Source organism: Lepus europaeus, chromosome 5 (genome assembly GCF_033115175.1).
Source record: "Lepus europaeus isolate LE1 chromosome 5, mLepTim1.pri, whole genome shotgun sequence".
Lineage (NCBI taxonomy): Eukaryota > Metazoa > Chordata > Mammalia > Lagomorpha > Leporidae > Lepus > Lepus europaeus.
This window is the reverse complement of record NC_084831.1, coordinates 122,135,675-122,153,697: the sequence shown is the minus strand read 5'-3', so window position 1 is coordinate 122,153,697 and position 18,023 is coordinate 122,135,675. Positions and strand designations below refer to the sequence as shown.

The following is an 18,023-nucleotide window of genomic DNA, read 5'->3' as shown; positions in this document are numbered from 1 at the left end:
CCCACCAGGACACTGCACCACCGTCAGCTGCCCCACTTCCGGGGGTGGGGCACCTGCCTCAGTGCTTTCCGTGACGCGAGTCTTCTGCCGGGCGGGCGCGGGCTGTGGGTGAGGCGACATTTCCTGTCCCGGGGGCTAGGGCGAGGGGAGCAAGGAGTTGCTGAGCATGCACACCTCGGGTGAGCACAGACACCCGCCCTGTGTTGGGGGCCCCTCATAGGCTGCCCCATGGAGGTGCCCCTGGCCCAGATATGCCCCCAAGGTAAGTGCAAAGTTCAAGAGCGGGGCTCGGTGTGCGGGGACAGACGTCAGCACCACCACCACCCTTGCTCTCTCTCCTCAGCCTGAGCGCCCACCTCAGGGGTGAGAGAGCTCACCCCCCTCCCTGTTCCCTTTTGGGGGAGCTTCGGGCCCATCCTCCCTGGGCGCAAAGGCAGGCAAGGCGAGGGAGCGAGAGGACGAAGCGTACGGTAGGTGAGGATCCCAGGCCCAAACAGGGCCCGCTCTGAAGGGAGCTACCTCTCCACCTGGGGGACTCCCAGCCTTGTTCCCAGCCCTCCCTCCTGGCACCCCGCTTCCCTGGCCGCCCCCTCTGATAGCCTCCATCCCTCTGTGCCCCCTGGGCTCCTTACTCCTCAGGGTTGACAAATCCCCTGCACGTCTCCTAGGTCTGCCTGGCCCCTGGCTCCCAGGCCTCTGCTCAGAGGAATGTGGGGTTCCTCCGTGCCTGGCGGAGAGGGGTGGGAGGCCCAGACAGAGGCAACACCCCCTGAGCACTCCTTTATGCTAACAGGGAATCACGGAGCCCCCAGCCCAACCTTCGGCACGTCCCAGACCATGGACTCGACCCGCAGGAGCTGCCAGGGCCTGGACTTGCTCCCCAGGCCCAGACTGCAGGCCCTGAGGGGCGAGGAAGCCCAGCCCAGCCCCAGCGCCCTGGCTGTCCACACCGTGGTGAGTGGGACCCTGGGGTGGGTGTGCAACTCCCTCATCTCCTCCCACCCCTCCATGGTGAGGACTTGCAGGTGGACAAGGTCAGCAGGAGAGGAAGCTGGGATGAAGTGCAGGTGCCAATAGGCTAGGGGTACAGAGGGAGACAAAGATGGCGGGCAGTGCCTCCTTCCCACGCCGGGCTGGCCCCGCGCCACTTCTCTGCTCCTGGGAAACTCAGCCGGCCAGGTGCAGAGCCCTGCGTGGCAGGAGCAGGTGTCTTGGTGTGCCCAGCGTCTCCAGGTGCCGCCCCAGCCCTTTCCATCCACACAGTCCTTGGGAACTCTCGCTCAGCCAGGCCTCTGGGGTGACTTCCTGCACGGGGTGACTCCCTTCAGCCCCATGGCTTTCCGTCCCACAGGAAGACCTTGCTGCTTCTCAGCCCTTTGGAGCAGTGAACCAGCCCATGGTTCCAAGTGCCCCCGGGACCCAGAGACAAGGCAAGGGCGAGAGTCTGGGAAGCAGGCCGCTGGAGTGAAGTTTGAGTCAGTAGTCTCAGGAGGCTCCTCTGGCAATCAGGGCCTGAACTAGCCAGGAGGGACCGGCAGGAGGGCGAGGGTGGCTGCCGGCACAGAGGCAGCAGACGGCCCCTCCATCGTGGCCACTTCCCCTCCTTCCCCTCTTCCCCTGTCCAGGTATCGCCCCAGACCCCGGGGGCTGCCCCCACCCCAGCGCCAGTGGAGAGAGCTGAGGAGGTGCCCGGAGAAGGAGGCCTGACCCTGCAGGCCGAGGCCCGGGCTTGGTTCCAGAGGACCCAGGCCCACCAGCTCCTGCAGGACGGGGCCGCCCCTGCCTGGTTCCACGGCTTCATCACCCGGAAGTGAGTCACAGGGGCGGAGAGAGGCCTGAAGAGGGGCAGACCCAGAGCAGAGTCTCGGGTCTTCAGGCAGGAGGAGACGGAGGCCACCAGCCCAGGCTCTGGCTCCCAGGGTCTCCTGGGCTTGCATGGAGGCCTCTCTCCTGGGGAGAGCATTGGAGCGGCTCCAGCCCAACACCGTGCCCGTGCCTCAGTTTCCCCTCTCTAGGCTCCAGTGTACCCTCTCTCTCCAGGCCACCCTTGGAGGATTAGGCTCCTGGAGGCTGCGGGGCTCAGGGGTGTCCGGAGTGGGATCCCAGCCCCGTGCACGCCGACCTACGCCCCCTCTTCTCCCCACCTGCACCCTAGCCCTTGCTCAGGTTAGGGATCCCTGGTGAGAGCAGGGAGACAGAAGAAGCAGATGAGTCAGAGCAAGGCTCCGCCCCCTCTCTCTGACACCCACAGGGAGGCCGAGAGGCTGCTGGAGCCCAAGCCTCCTGGATGCTACCTGGTGCGCTTCAGCGAGAGCGCCGTGACCTTCGTGCTGACGTACAGGTGCTGAGGGGGTGGAGGCGGGGCTCCGGGATAACTGATGCCAGGGAGTGGAGGTGGGGGTGGGGTGGGGGAGTGAGGGGGAGGACTTGGTGCGGACCTCGCCGCAGGAGCACAGCTCTTTGCCCAGCCCAAAGGCGGCTGATGGTAAGAGACCCTATTGCAGAGTAGGTAGGGGCTTAAGGGTCACACTTCCAGCCGCTGGCCTTGGCAGCAGAGAGGGAGAGCGTCTAACCCCAAATGGTACCGTCCAGGAGCAGGACCTGCTGCCGCCACTTCCTGCTGGCCCAGCTTGCAGACGGGCGCCATGTGGTCCTGGGCGAGGACAGCGCCCACACGCGGCTGCAGGACCTGCTGCAGCACTACACGGCCTGCCCACTCAGCCCCTACAGAGAGACCCTCACGGAACCCCTCGCCCGCCAGGTACGCTGCCACCCCCCAGCCCCGCCCCACACACACACCTGACCCAGGGACCCAGGCCCGTGATCCTCCCCACCCAGAGCCCAGGCCCAGGGCTGTGGCCCCAGCCATACCTCCCCTGCCTACTCACCACCATGGGAAGTCGTTGGAGAAAGAACGGGGCAGAGGAGACCCTGAGAGACCAGCCCAGCCACATGGACAGGAGGGGAGGGGAGGGCACACCAGGGAAAGGCAGGCCCTGGGAATGACCCAAGGACAAGGCAGACAGGTTTCAAACGCACAAAGTTTTCTCTTAGGAAGCAGAGACTGATAGGAACCAAGCACGCAGTGTGCAGCCGGGAGAAACCTCAGAGCCACAGGGGACGCCTCCCTGGTTACAAGTTCGGCAGCTCTGAGCGGCGCTGTGTACCAGCACTGTTCTGCACACCGGGAGGACAGCAGTGAGCAAAGCGGACCGAAATGTCCCTGCCTCCACGGAGCTTCCCCAGGAGGAGATAGACAGCAAACGGTGCAGATAACAAGCAGTGCACGGTAGTGAACAGGAAAGGGAGCGACTGTTTCACACAGGGACATCGAGGAAGGTCACTCTTACGGGGACATCAGAGGCCTGAATGGAGTAATAGAAGGAGCCATGCAGAGAACTGGGGAAACGTGCTCTAGACAGCAAGAAGAGCAGGTGCAAAGGCCCTGGGGGTGCTTGATGTGTTTGGAGGATCACTAATGGGTGCATCGGGGCGGCTGAGGGTGAGGCAGGTAGGAGATGAGAGCAGGGAGGTGAGGGAAGGGGGCCTTGTCTGGATCTGGAATGTTACACTGAGTCGGGGGGGGGGTGACTCTGCAGAGTGGCAAGCCGAGGAGTTGTGTGACCCGGCAGCTCGGGAGAGGTGAGGAGGAGGCTGCTAGACGTGGGGTTCCTGCCGTATGTCAGGCGAGGTGCTGGCAGCCGGGGCCAGGGCAGCCGACGTGGGGGAGTGAGGAGCGTGGCCCTACACAGCAGGCAGAGCTTGCAGGGCTGTCTGCAGCGTTGGAAGAGAAGTGTGAAAAGGCGGAGTTGTCATTGGCTGAGTGAGGACGGCTGTAGGAGCAGTCGGTCCAGCAGCGGTGGGCGATGGGGGAAGTTCAGTTTGGGACATGCACAGCTCAGGATGTCTGTTCAACATACAAACGAGGGTGTCCATGGGTCTGAGGCCTGGGCTGGGGATAAACGCTGGGCAGTCGTCCGTGCGGAGAGGGGCTCTGAAGCGTTTGGGGCTGGGGCGGGGTCCGCTGCAGTCAATGTCGATGGAGGAGGAGGGAAGACACGCACCTGCAGCCTGCACACACAAGGGGAACCTGCAGAGAAAGCCGAGCAGCCAGAGCCAAGAGGAAAACCAGGACGGCTCGGAACTCCGGCAGCCAAGCCAGCCCAGCAAGGGTGAGCGGCGGTGGCAGCTCAGGACTTGACCTTGGATTTCAGAGAGGAAGCCACTGGTGACTCTGACTCTGACTCCACGGAGCTTCATTGGGGTCAACTCAAAAGAAGTGAGGACAGTGCCGATGGTGAGGAAGAGGCAGAGACCCGAAGACGCCCAAGCGGCAGGAACAGAGTGCAGGGAGGCAGGGGTGAGGGAGAGGCCATGCGGCCCTCGGGGAACTGTGCCAGTCACTCAGGCTCTCAGGAGTCCATTTATCCCAGAGCAGCGGCAGCCACGGGAGGACCGTGAGGGCGTCTGTGTAAGATCACTCCTGCCCCAAGCTTGGAGAACGGCTTGACAGGCAGGAGCACCGGGGAGGAGGCCTGGCCGAGCATGGTGGCTGCGGGGCTGGAGGAAGGCAGCCCGTGTGAGAGGCGTTCAGGCAGGGGAAGGAGCCCGGCTGGATTTGAGGCGGAGGTGCCAGGGCTGCCTCCCAAGGTGCCGTTTGCATAGCAGGGTGGAGGGGCTCCTTTGGGGTGGACGGGCAAAGGTGGGGAGCAGGGAGAGAGAAATTTGACTTGGACCCCTTAAGCCTGCAGTGCACCCCCAGATGGAGACCAGTGGCTCACAGGAACCTGAGAAAAAGCCTCGTGGCCTTAGCCTACCAAAGGCAGCAGGCATTCGTGAGCCTGGGGCTAACGCTGAGCTAGAAGCACACCTCCTGCAGGACGGAAGCTTCCAGCTGTGCGGCCGGCTCTGGTGTATCTCCACACGTGACCTGCTCCCACCTGCAGAAATTAACGCAGGCTCAGCAGTCGTACAGATCGGTCCCTGGGCTGATTGCTTCGTAGCAACAGTCTCCTAAGACTTTGTCACGTTTTTTAAACCTTTACTCAGTTATTTGAAAGGCAGTTAGAGAAGGCTGGCACCGTGGCTCGATAGGCTAATCCTCCACCTGTGGCGCCGGCACACCGGGTTCTAGTCCCGGTCAAGGCACCAGATTCTGTCCTGGTTGCTCCTCTTCCAGTCCAGCTCTCTGCTGTGGCCCAGGAGGGCAGTGGAGGATGCCCCAAATCCTTGGGCCCTGCACCCGCATGGGAGACCAGGAGGAAGCACCTGGCTCCTGGCTTCGGATCAGCACAGCGCGCTGGCTGTGGCAGCCACTTGGGGGGGGTGAACCAATGGAAAGAAGACCTTTCTCTCTGTCTCTCTCTCTCTCTCATTGTCTAACTCTGGCTGTCAAAAAAAAAAAAAAATAGGCAGAGTTAGAGAGAGCAGGAGGAGAAAGAGAGAGAAAGAGAGAAGAGGGGGGCAGGTGGAAGCCGGGAGCCAGGAGCCCTATCCAGGTCTCCCACGTGTTTGCAGGGTCCCGAGTACTTGAGCCATCTCCTGCTGCATTAGCAGGGAGCTGGATTGGAAGTGGAGCAGTTGAGACATAAACCGGTGCCCAGGATGCCGGCACTGCAGGAGATAGTTTATCCCACTACGCAACCACACTCCTCTCCTTGTTGCATTTTTACAATCACAGACACAAATGCAGGCCCTGTATTCTACATGAAATCAAGTTCAATGCCAGTTCCAGCCTATACCTCCAAGCACCCCCTGGCCTCTCCCATTTTCTCCCCTAGGGGACCCAGCCCAGGCCAAATTTCTGTGTCCATCTCACCCTCCCCTGTCCCTCACTTGGACCTCGAGGGTCACCTGCCCGCCCTCCACCCCACCACGCGTGGCACCACGTTTCTCAGGCCTCCTTCTTCCCCAGCAGACTCCGGAGCCTGCGGGACTTTTCCTGAGGACTGAAGAGGCAGACTCTGGAGGCAAAAGCCAGGATCCAGACCCCCAGTACAGCTCAATCATCAAGCAGGGGCAGGCCCCGGCCCCAACACGGACAGAGGGGGCCTGGGAGCCAAAGGAGGTACTGGGCAGGGGCGGTGAGGGTGGGGGCGGGGCTGAGGGTGGGGCCAGAGGGAGGAGGCGGAGCCTGCACAGGAAGGAGATTGGCCCTGCCTCAGTTACTCTCACAGGACTCTTCTGCTCTCTGGCTAGCTCTGCCAGCCGCCCAGGCCCAAGCCTCCTGTGCCTGCCAAACCCCAGCCACCCCCAGAAGTCTACACAAGCCCCGCTCCGCGACCCCGCCCGGCCCTACCCCGCAAGCCCACCAACCCCATCTACCACGAGCCTGATGAGCCCATAGCCTTCTACGCCATGGGCCAGGGCAGCCCCAGGGAGGCCCCTGGCAACATCTATGAGGAGGTGGAAGTGCCATCCACCGCGGCCGGGCACCCCATGCTCCGGAAGTGCTGGTCCAGGCCGGTCCCGGGAGGCCAGGTAAGCAGGAGTACAGGGGAAGGACTTCCTGCAGGTTAGACGTGGAGCCTGGGTCAGGACTAAGGTCAGGGGCCTGAGGTGAGAGGAGAGGGACAGAACCGTCTAGGCTGTCAGCAACCTGCTCCAGCCCAGGGTGGGTCCCCGTCCCCCACCCCAGCCTGGCCACTCAGCCCAGCCCAGGCACCCCCGGCCTTCCCTAGCTGGAGCCTTCCTTGGGCTCTTGGCTGTCTCCTCCCTCAGTCCCTCTGTGGAAGCACCTGGGGTTCACCCCACGTCATGGCCCTGCCATCCTGGAGAAGAGCACTGGGGACCCTGGGGACCTCGGATGAGCTCAGGCGAGGCACATCCGCACTCCCCACCCCCCACTTCTCACTGATGGGTCCAGTGTTAGAACCACTGGCTGCTCCCACCTTTGCCCTCGACCCCGCCCCCTCAGGCCTTTCTCCACCCTCCCTCTCTGCTGTGCCCAAGGCTCCCCTCAGCCCTTGTGCCTGCTCTCATTCACCCACACCTCTGCCAACGACTGCTGTCCTAGAGCCGATGGCCCCAGTCTGCATCTCCACCCCGACTTCTCTCCATGCCCTTGGTCGGCTCCATGGTTCCTCAAACTCAACACAGCCAGCGCTGGTCTGGCCCTTGCCCCAACTGCTCCCTCCCTCCCACCTTCCGTATCCTGACTGCGATTTCTCCAGCCGGCCAGGTGGCCAAGCCTGAATCCTAGGGCCCGCTCAACCATCTCCCTCTTCTCACATTCCCCATGCCACTACTTCCTGCTGAGTCCCTACTTCTCTCCAGAGGCTTCCCTTCTCGGACCACAGAAGCCACGCACTGCACCTGCCCTGCCACTGGTCACCGGGGACACCCTCCCTTCCCGTCTCTCCAGCTCCCCAAGAGAGTGGGAGCTCCTTGAGAGCAGGGACCGGGACCTACCCAGCTCTGTTTCCACTCGGCCTGGTGCCTGGCATGGAACAGGCGCTCAGGAAATGCTTGTTGAATGAATGAATGAGTGAATGAATGAAAGGGGTTGGGCCCCCACTCTGGAAGCCAAAGACTATTAGGACCAAGCATCTTAGCCCTTGAGCTGCAGGCAGTCCCAGGAGACAGAAGGCAGAGAGACCTACGATTGTTTTTCTCTCTACAGAACCCATGTGGCGGGCAGCTGCCATCTGAGAGTGCCATGGCTGGACAAGGCCCTCCCCTGCCCCAGCAGCCCCCGCTGCCCTGGAGGCACACCCTCCCCCACAACCTTTCTAGACAGGTGCTTCAGGACAGAGGACCCCTTGGGCCTCCTCAGTAGGTGGTGAGTCAGGATAACTTGGAACATCGGGTTCACACACACCTGGGCGGCCGTCTCAGGAAAACACGGGTGGAACAAAGCATGGGTGATCGAAGCTGGAAAGGGCCTCAGCCTCATCTATTGCAAGGTTGGCAAAGAGGTGTCATCTCGCATGCCAACGCCAATCCATTGGTCGCGGCTGCCTAGAGCGCTGCCTTGGAAAGGATATTAAGGTCACGTCTGAACTCAGCAGAAAAGAACCCCGTGATTGATTAGTGATGTCTGCCCTGGGAGAGGGAGGGAGGAGGAGCAGCAGCAGCATTTCATTTGCCCTTACTGATCAAGTACACCTCCCTCTGGAGGCAGATGAGAAAACGAAGCCAGAGAGGGAAGGTGGTGACCCACCAAGGTCAAGGACTGAGAACCCAGGCTTCCTGATCCCCCCGTTTAGTGCTCTGCTCTTACCCCACATCCACCAACTCTCCACAGGAAGCATCAGAGATTTCCTCAAATAGGAAACCTGGATGCTTTCCCGAGTCCTGCCGCATGGGTGCCTGGGTGCTGGGTCCCCTCCTCTGGACACCACCACCCAAGTAGCCTGGAGGTCTGAGAATGCAGATGTGGGGGTCTGCTTCCTCCTAGGAACACTGGCTCCCTCCCAGGAGTCCCCAGGAACCCAGTGGCTCGGGGGTTGGCCACCCTGTAGGACAGCCGGGAAGTGTGCTAGGAGAGCCTTGCTGGCTCCCACAGCCCCATTTCTCCTCCTGGAGTCTAATTTCCTTGGCCCTCTGCGCCTTTGAGTCTGGGCTCTGGTCCAATGCTGCTGTTGTCTGAGGAATGGTTTGGTGAGAACAGATGTCGGAACTTGTTTGTTGATTCTTGTCTGGCTAATAAATCATCACCAACAACCTCCCTGCATAGGGATCCAAGTCCTCCAGGCTCTTGTCTGGGTCTCTGTGCCTCTGTCTCTCTTGCACTGTGGAAAAGTGCTTGAACCGCCACTACAGTGAGGGCAGAGGGTCTGGGGGCTCAGAGGCACCTGGGCAAGGGCCACACATCTGCTGGCTGTGCCACTCCAAGGCAAGAGACACAGACCTCTGCAAAAGATGCCATCCCCAATTGGGGTGAGCCGAGCGGGCAGCCTGGGCAGAGGGGTGGCTGTCTCACCTGGGGGTGCTGGTGAAGAAAGAGGGGCGGCAGGAGGAGCCCCCTGCAAGGCCTTCCTGACCCCCCAGGACTCAGGTCCCCTGCCCACTCCCATCCCTTTGTGATACCTCCCTACTTCCCCCCCTTCTCTGCCCATGCCCACCTCCAGGCCAGCTGCTGCCCCAGCTCCAACCCCCTGGAAGCGTCTGCCCTGGCTGGGACTGGGGGCTTTCCCAGGCAGGGCCGGGTCTGCTCCTGGATGGTCCTCAGGGCTGAACAGAGCCCACCCCGGAAGCTGCTCAGGCCTGGTCCTGGTGGGTCCCACCTGGGCAGCCTGCTCCTTCACACCTGATCAGGGGCCCTGTGCCTGTGTGAGGCCCAGAAATGCTTCCTCAAACGTGGTCTCTAGGCCTGGTGCTTAGGGAACTCATGCCCCCCAGGTGGCCCGGCGGCAGCTCAATGACAGCCAGTTCCCCTGCTCTCCGCTCCAGCGCTCTCAGCTGGAGGAGCAACATGGCTGCTGAGTCAACAGCGTTGAGGTTCCGCTTCCTTTGTCCACGGGTCTAGAGGCCCTCAGAGGGGCGGTGAGGCGGGGGGAAGGGAGGGGGAGCGGGAAAGCAGATGGCTTTGCTGAACGTGCAAGGTCTGACAAGGCTCAGGGAGACACCACGTGGCCGAAGCCTCATGGCAGAGAGGGGGCTGGAGAGTGGCTTCCTTAATGGCAGCAGAGATGGATGAGGGAAAACAGGACGGAAAGGCTCCCCGCTGCCTTGGGCAGGTGCAGGGAGGGGGCCAGAAATGCCCCGTGACCCACTTGCTGTTTCTGGAGCAGCAAAGCCCCAGGCCCCTCTCCGTCCTTCTTCAGCCTGGGGTGCACACACGGAAGCAGCGCCAGAATCCAGGGGACAGGATGCCATCGGGAGCCCTGGGCCCCTGCCACAGTGCTGCCGGCCATGCAGCCTTCACAAGGGGAGTCCCCCTTCTGTGCCGCTGGGCCCCCCGCTCCTTACCAAAGGGAGCTCAGGCCTCCTTATCTGCTCAGGGGTTGCTGTACCGGAGCCCATGCAAGTGAAGAGCTTGGAAAGGCAGGGCTGCTGCGGCTAGAAGGGAACTGGAGACCCTCTGTCACTGACTGGGGCTCAATCTAGAGAGGGAAGGAGACAGGGAGCTGGAGGCAGTCAGGCCCCGGGCCCAGGCCTTCGTGTTTTTAGAAAAGATTTACGTATTACTTGAGTGACAGAGAAGGTAAGACAAGAGGGATGGGGAGGGGAGATCCTCCATCCACTAGTTCACTCCCCAAATGCCTACAACAGCCAGGGCTGGGCCAGGCTGAAGCCAGGAGCCAGGAACCACAACCAGGCCACGCAGGTGGCAGGGATCCAAGCATTTGGGCCATCATCTGCTGCCTCCCAGGCACATTAGGAAGAAACTGGTCTGGGAGTGTGGAGCAGCCACGACGCCAACCAGACACTCCAGTGTGGGACGTGGGCATCCCAAGTGGGGCTATCACCTACGGCACCACAGCGCCTGCCCCAGGGCCCAGATACTGTCCCAGCCCAGTGTTCAACCGGCGAAAAGGATGAAGGCCCAATGCTGCCCAGGGCTCCAGCTGCAGCCCAGCCCTGAAGGCCAAGGTGGCAGAAATCCCTTCCCCTCACAAGCGGGGGCACCCTGCCCCGGCCTGCTGCCCTCACTCCCACGTGGAGGCCAGGGCCTGCGGGGAGACCTCAGGAGGGAGGACGAGTTGAGTCAGTGGTATGGGAAAAGGCACTGGGCCATTATGCTGAGCAGGGTTCCCCTACAGCCGGCCAGCCTCCACCCTGCCAGGATGAGGAGGGCACTTCTCAGCAGACGGCCGCCCACGGTGCCCCTACCCCTCCCACCAGGCCTCTGTGGCCCACAGCACTCTACACCTGCAGGAGTCTCTTACCACCCCCCTCACACCCCTGCGCGCACACCAAAAGCTCAAGGAGCACCCACTTGACATTCTACAAGCCCTCGGGGAGGGCTGGGGGCCAGTTGTCCCCCTTACTCAGCTCTGCCAGCCCTCACCTCACAGCTGAGCATGAGGGCGGGCGAAGGCTGCCCAGATCATTCCCGCACCCTTGCATTTCCACCCCCACGACCTCAACTGGCTCCTCAGCACATTGGGGTTTCTCAACAGCAAGGTCGGCACCCAGTAGGGGTGAAGACTCAGCTGGCCCCGCGCCGGGTGGCATGCGGAGCCCCTGAAACTGCATTACAGCAGTTCTGCCACCTCTGCTTGCCACCCCAGCCCCAAGTCCCGGCCAGTGCAACACCGGGACCAGAGGCAGCCGCCTCCAAGCCAGGCGCATTCTACGAAGTTCCACCTGTTCTCTCTTCCTCACCCCTGTATCTGTCTGCCTTCCTGTTCACTCACGAGAACTTGAGGTGCTACCTCCAGGAAGCCCTCCCAAACGAAGGCTGTCCATCTTCTGCCCTGCTAGTGTGTCCCCTGGTGACCAGGGAGTCCCAGCCACCAAAAAAATTGCCGTGTTTTGTAGAACTAAAAAATGGCTCTCAAAGGGGAACGAGCGGAAGGGGCCGTTGGAGGGGAGCCTAAGACTACCTGGGGAGAATTTGCGAAGGCCGGAGCCAAGAAGACCCCCGTGGGATGTCTCCCGAGTTCTGCCTTTCCGAAACTGGGACTCAGCCTCCCCACCAGCTCCCACGAGTCCCCAGGGCGAGAAAGTGGAACTGGTGACTCCCAGAGTGGGGCAGTGCGGGTAGGAAGGGCCACGTCGGCCATGCCGCATACAGGAAAGCACGCGTTTGACTCAGCATCTCTAGACTCCTGGGCCCTGCTGAGCCTCCGTCGCCCCCCAGACACCCCAGGGGACAGAGCCGAGCCCGGGCCTCCGTGCACGGCAGGAGTGTGGGAGGAGCCGGTCTCCTTCTGAGGGCTGGCTGGATGCACAGATTCGGACAACTCCAGCCCAAGTGTCCCTGTGGGATGCAGGAGCCCTGTCTGGCTGTACCCGAAGTAGGTCAGATTTCAGATAAGCGGTGGTTTTCCTGTAAGTGATGAAACCCTCCTCTGTACTTAATGAGAAACAGACTCCTCAACTTACCCCAGCACACAGACCCAGAGGCACGGGAGACGCCTCACTCCTGCCTCCCCCACACCCCCACTTCCTCACACTGCCCTCCTGGCCTCTCTGTCCCGGGGACCACCCAACACCAATCCTCTCCAGGTGCTCCTGGAACTGGACTCCGGTATCTACATCTGGTCAGTGGCTCCCCCAGCCGCATCCAAGGGCCCTCCTGCAGGTGGCTTTTCAACCCGCCTCTCCTGCAGGAAGCCCTGGCAGCCGCCTCCTGGAGCCCTGCACCCTCTGCCGCGTGTCAGGGGTAGTTTGGGCTATGATCTGCATGCTGGTCTCATGACCCGCCCTACCTGACCTTTGCCCTGACAGGAGGCAGTCATGCCATCCGTCTGGTCCTGTCACTGCCGTCATGGTGCCCTGCAGCTCGCTGCAGCCTACAGACCCCGCCACCTCCCTTCCCCAGCCTGGTCGGGACCTGAAGTCCACGCTATCTGCGTAGCTGCTGAGCTCTCGGCCTACGACCAGCAGGGTACACGTGAATCGGCTCTGGGGACAGACACCACACTGCACTCCCTGCTGGAGGCAGCGCCAGGCCTAACCACTCTTCTGTGCCCCAGGAGCTCCCAGCTTCCCCCGGGCTCTGGAGACGCCTGAGCTCGGCAATAGGCGGGCAGCTCAGACAGCCTGCGGAGTGCTTTCCATGTGGTCAACCCGGAGCGCCAGTGACAGGGCAGCCGGTGTCTGTCAGACTGAAGGTTTTATTTGAACAGACATCCCTGGTTTAAAAAAAAAAAAAAAAAAGTAGCGGGGAGGGGTCACCATCAACACACGCAGAGGGAGCAGAGCGCCCGTCCTGGACCTCAGCGCCTCCCCTTAGGCATGGCTCGAGCCTTTGCTAGCTCCAAGACAGAAAGGAGCTGAAATTTCTAACTTGTGGTAAGAAAAATCTATCAAATATGTTCATTCTCGCAGAGGCGAGGGCTGGGTCCTCAGGGAACGAGGTCCTGGGCTTGGAGCAGCTGGGGTCCCAGAGGTTGCGCTGGGGGCCAGGCCAGCTGGGCTGGCAGGCGGTCCTGGGGGCGAGCAGCTCCAGAGCCCTAGAATCCGTATTTGGCTTGGGTCTGACGGCGGCTGAGCTTGTTCTCCGACCAGGTGTTCTTCAGCTCCAGCTCCCGCTCCTTAGCCTGTGGCAAGAAGAAGGGTGGGGCAGTCAGATCGGCATCCTGAGAGACACTTCCATCGCGCCTCCCCAACTTTAAAACAGTCTCCGATCCTAAGAGTTACGGGGAAAGCCGCAAACCCCCTCAGCCACACAGAAGCGGAAGACTGTAAGAAAGCAAAGCGAAGTCATCCCTTTCAGGAGCTAACAAGGTTTTACCACAAAAAAGACTCAGGAATCCCAGTGTATCTTCTGGTAAAATTAAAACCAAACGGACAGGCACTGTGGCATAGTGGTAAGGCCTCCACCTGCAGTGCCAACATCCTATATGGGCACCAGTTCAAGTCCTGACTGCTCCACTTCCAATCCAGCTCCCTGCTACTATGCCTGGGAAAGCAGCAAAGGACACAGACCAAGTGCTTGGGCCCTTGTACCCGCGTGGGAGATCTGGAAGAAGCTCTTGGTTCCTGGCTTCAGCCTGGCCCACCCCTGGCCATTGTGGCCATTTGGGAAGTGAACCAGTGGATGGAAGCTCTCTCTAACTCTGCCTTTCAAATAAACAAAATAAATTTTGAAAGAATTAAAGCTGAAACACTGAAGTGGCAAATGGACAAGCGAGAATTAGAATTCGGCATCTTATAGGAGAACACATCTGTTCCCTCAGAGAGAGACCAGAGCGGCAGAGAGGGGAGGCCACCACCCAACAGCAAGTGAGTCTAGAGACGCCGCTGGGCTGCTGTGCTGGGCAGAGCGGAGGAGGGACCCCCCGACAGCTACGCCAGCTGTGCAAAACCGCGTGGCACGAGAATGGCGACTTCATTCTTCTGTCTCAGCAACTCCTGGCTCTGCACTGCATTCTGGGAATGTACACACATCACCCTGGAACAGGGGCCCGTGAGCCCCGGGGTTATCTGACACCGGCCATGGTGGTGAGAATCTGGGTTTGACAAAGACTCTGCCTGGCCGGTGCCGCAGCTCACTAGGCTAATCCTCCACTTGCAGCGCCGGCACACCGGGTTCTAGTCCCAGTCGAGGCACCAGATTCTGTCCCGGTTGCTCCTCTTCCAGGCCAGCTCTCTGCTGTGGCCCAGGAGTGCAGTGGAGGATAGCCCAGGTGCTTGGGCCCTGCACCCCATGGGAGACCAGGAGAGGCACCTGGCTCCTGCCTTCGGATCAGCGCTGTGCACCGGCCACAGCGGCCATTGGGGGGTGAACCAACGGAAAAAGGAAGACCTTTCTCTCTGTCTCTCTCTCTCACTGTCCACTCTGCCTGTCAAAAAAAAAAGACTCTGCCTGGCAAATCACAACTTAGGAAAAGAGTGCACAGGAGTTCCCCAGAGGATGGAGAACATACAACAAGCAGATGGAAACAAGATCTGCCCCCACACTGCCAACCCAAACGTCCGTGCTCGGGCAGGGGCCAGGGAAGGTCTTACTCATGTCTGTCATTGGCAGCATTTAGTTGTGTAGGCCTCAAAAGGGATGTTCAATGTCAGACAAATACCTGCAAGCTGCCTGCTCAGAGCAAATAAAAACCAAGAACACAGTCTAGTTCGAAGAGATATTTTTTGGATTATTTCTAATTCTCAATCAAATGTGCTGATGTTTCCCTCCACAGAAGTAGAAAATATAAAACCAACTTTGTCTCCAGTAGATGTTTTTGCTAAATTGGCAACTCAACTTTCAAGCTTTTAAATTACTAGGGGAAAAACTGCTATTTAAAAGGACCCTGCATCTGGCTAAAAGGTCCATGAGAGTCTCACAGGCATGGAAAGCCATGACACGATGGCAAAATACAATCTAAATGAAAGACTCTGGTGAACAAGACCCCAGCAGAAGGAACAGGCCATCAAGGAGAGAGGCGCCTTTCTCTGAAGGGAGGAAGGAACCTCCACTGTGACACGACCTTGACTAAACAAGTTCAGAGTCGGTGAACTCAAGAGACTTCCATAGCCTAGACAGCTCCTAGCAAGAGTCTCGGGTGATTGCTGACGTCATAAATAAGAGTGCCAATTGTTAAATCAACAACGGGAGTCACTGGGTACATGCTCCCCACGTAGGATCTCTGTCCTTAATGTGTTTTACTATGAAACTTAAAAACACTACTAGTCGAACAATACCCTATACCTTGTGCGGTTGTGTGAGTGCAGCCTGTTGAAATCCTTGCTTAGTATATACTAAGTTGATCTTCAGTATATGAAGGTAATTGAAAATGAAACTCGATAAAGGGCGGGATGGGAGAGGGAGAGGGGAGGGCCACGGGAGGGAGGGAGGTTGGGGGGGGAAGCCACAACAATACAAAAGTTGCACTTTGTAAATTCACATTTATGAAATAAAAAAGAAAAAAGAAAAAAGAAATAAATAAATAAGAGGACCCTACGATAAACTAGCTCAGGTCCCTCTGAAATCACATTTGGCGATCTGAATTTTCACTGACAGGGTTCACTGCATGCCCTGGTACCCGAGCATCTGCAGGCAGAGGTAGAGTCCCATCCCGCAGAAGCACACATCCCCCTCTAGCGGCCGCACGGAGAACAAGGCAGGATGCCTGAGAGAGCGGGCCGGCGACACGGATACCGCCAAGTTCCTGAGCAACCTAACTCCCGAGCCAGGCCCTCAGCCCTCTCACCTGATGAATCAGATATGTGATCTGGTGTTTCCGCCGCTGCTGGCCTGTTGGTTGTTCACCTTTCTTCTGCAAGGGATGAAAACAGCGATTAATCCCGGGAAGAAAAGCAGTATCTCCTGCACCCGCAGACAGCGTAGCTGAGCACTGGGAAATCAACCTCAGAGACCAAATCCTGGGGCAGAAGAGTCAGTGTGCAGCTATTTTTGTCTGTATGCTCACAAAACAGAAGCCATTATGCAAAAACACCCAAGCTCAGAATACTTGCCTGAAATAGCCCCTAATGTCCCTTTCAGACTGGAAATACTCATGAAGTCAGGACAGGCTTGCTTTAACCCCACCTCAGCTCCGGCACTGAGCGCAGGGCTCTGTCCACAGTGGGCCTCTGACACCCATGCTGCTGCCTGCAGTGTAAGTACCGGACACAGGAGATCCTCACCCCTTCCGCTAGGTCCCGTCATCCCTGCACCCTGTCCCCCTTGGGCCCTCTTTATCTCTGTCACCTGTCCCCAGTTAGCACAAAGGTCTCACCTTCTCCCACCTACTGCTCACTGAACTCTCTCTCACCAGTGCCCCTTTGGCTGAAGCCCCGCCCCCCCCCAGTTCTAGTGCCAGCAGCTGCCCAAGCTTAGAAATCTCAGAAGCACTCCACCAGTCTCCCATCTCCCGGCCCCACCCACAGCTGTACCAAGCCCCTAACCAAACTTGGACGCAAATGAGTTATTGTTAAAGACTATCTTGGTCTGGGCTTTCATTCTGTGGTTTTCCTGTTCTCTGAGAGAGTCGTTTCAGACTAGAAGCTTCCTAATCAACCCCACCCCACTCCTGAAACTCATCTCCAGAGTCTCCTCCGTTCTTAGGTAATCCATCTATGCTATCCTTGAACCTCAACTACGCTTTTTTTTTTTTTTTTTTTTACAGGCAGAGTGGACAGTGAGAGAGACAGAGAGAAAGGTCTTCCTTTTTGCCATTGGTTCACCCTCCAATGGCCGCTGCGGCCGGCGCACCGCGCTGATCCGAAGCCAGGAGCCAGGTGCTTCTCCTGGTCTCCCAAGTGGGTGCAGGGCCCAAGCACGCCATCCTCCACTGCACTCCTGGGCCACAGCAGAGAGCTGGACAGGAAGAAGAGCGACCCGGACAGAATCCGGCGCCCTGACCGGGACTAGAACCCGGTGTGCTGGCGCCGCAGGTGGAGGAATAGCCTATTGAGCCACGGCGCTGGCCTAAATAAAACCGTTAAAGAAAAAAAAACCTAGGTCTGGGGGCCCACACTGTGGTGTGGCAAGTGGAGCCGCCACCTGCAGTGCCAGCATCCCATGTGGGCGCCAGTCCCAGCTGCTCCACTTCCAATTCCACTCTCTGCTCTGGCTTGAGAAGGCAGTGGAGGGTGGCCCAGGTCCTTGGGCCCCTGGAGGAGACTCCTGGCTTCAGATCGGCAGTTCCGGCTGTTGTGGCCATCTGGGAGTGAACCAGCGGACGGAAAATCTCTCTGTAACTCTACCTTTCAAATAAATAAAAAACCTAGGTCTGGGGCCGGTGTTGTGGCATAGCAGATAAAGCCACCGCCTGAGATGCCAGCATCCTATGGGCACCAGTCAAGTCCCAGCTGCTCCACTTCTGATCCAGCTCCCTACTAATGTGCCTAGGAAAGCAGCAGAGGATGGCCCAAGTCCTTGGGTCTCTGTACCCACATGGGAGACCCAGAAGAAGATCCCAGCTCCTGGCTACGGTCTGGCCCAGCCCTGGCCATTGCAGCCATCTGGGGAGTGAACCAGTGGATGGAAGATTTCTCTCTCTGTCTCTCCCTCTCTGTAACTCTGCATTTCAATAAATCTTTAAAAAAGTAAAAAAAAAATAAAATAAAAATAAAAAATAAAAACCTAGGTCCACACAGAGATGGTGGGAAGAAAACTTGGAACTGGGAAAACAGCAAATGCTCGTCCCTTTGCTGCCATGTGGTATCCCCCATGTGGCAGGTCCAACATTAAAGCCCACGGCTCCACTCCTGGCCCACAGTGAGCACCGACAGCAGCCATCACTGTGTCGCCACTCTCGACCTGCAGCTACTCGGCCTTGCTCACCTAAGTGGTTTTTCCAGTAAACAGAGATGGATCCGAGCTGATCTAACCACAATCCTTTGCTCTGTCCTGTATGACCGCCAGCATTCAGTTAAAACAAACGGCCAGGGCTCCGATGGCCATCTGTGGCCACAGAACAAAGCGAAGCAAATGGGAGGGCGGGGGGAGAAGGGAATAAAATCCTCGACCT

General features: G+C 59.2%; 2 protein-coding genes across 3 annotated transcripts in view; one reads left to right on the top strand and one right to left on the bottom strand.

Annotated features, from left to right (window-relative positions):
- The first annotated feature begins 228 nt into the window (after window positions 1–228).
- On the top strand, window positions 229–7,777 carry SH2D2A (SH2 domain containing 2A). 2 transcript variants are annotated; one of them, XM_062193668.1, is made up of 8 exons: window positions 229–262; window positions 794–875; window positions 1,619–1,810; window positions 2,252–2,341; window positions 2,593–2,761; window positions 5,918–6,067; window positions 6,199–6,480; window positions 7,622–7,777. In XM_062193668.1, the coding sequence occupies exons 1-8, from the start codon at window positions 229–231 to the stop codon at window positions 7,775–7,777; spliced, it is 1,155 nt and encodes a 384-aa protein (XP_062049652.1). The 2 variants fall into 2 exon arrangements, with proteins under 2 accessions (XP_062049652.1, XP_062049651.1); XM_062193667.1 differs by having other exon boundaries at window positions 2,219–2,341.
- Window positions 7,778–12,719: 4,942 nt separating this feature from the next.
- The window catches only part of PRCC (proline rich mitotic checkpoint control factor), a 30,714-nt gene continuing 25,410 nt past the window's right edge, over window positions 12,720–18,023 (bottom strand). Inside the window, exons 6-7 of the mRNA XM_062192524.1 lie at window positions 15,759–15,824; window positions 12,720–13,154 (exon numbers count right to left, since the gene is read on the bottom strand). Coding sequence (XP_062048508.1) covers window positions 13,068–13,154; window positions 15,759–15,824 — 153 coding nt within the window. The 3' untranslated portion in view covers window positions 12,720–13,067. The remainder of the gene's footprint in view (window positions 13,155–15,758; window positions 15,825–18,023) is intronic.

Bases quoted from the DNA above. Each gene is read 5' to 3' on its own strand.
- SH2D2A (XM_062193667.1), top strand. From the start codon at position 229: ATGGAGGTGCCCCTGGCCCAGATATGCCCCCAAG. The intron at 2,762-5,917 runs GTACGCTGCCAC...CTTCCCCAGCAG, and splicing joins CGGAACCCCTCGCCCGCCAG to ACTCCGGAGCCTGCGGGACT. The intron at 6,068-6,198 runs GTACTGGGCAGG...CTCTCTGGCTAG, and splicing joins GGGCCTGGGAGCCAAAGGAG to CTCTGCCAGCCGCCCAGGCC.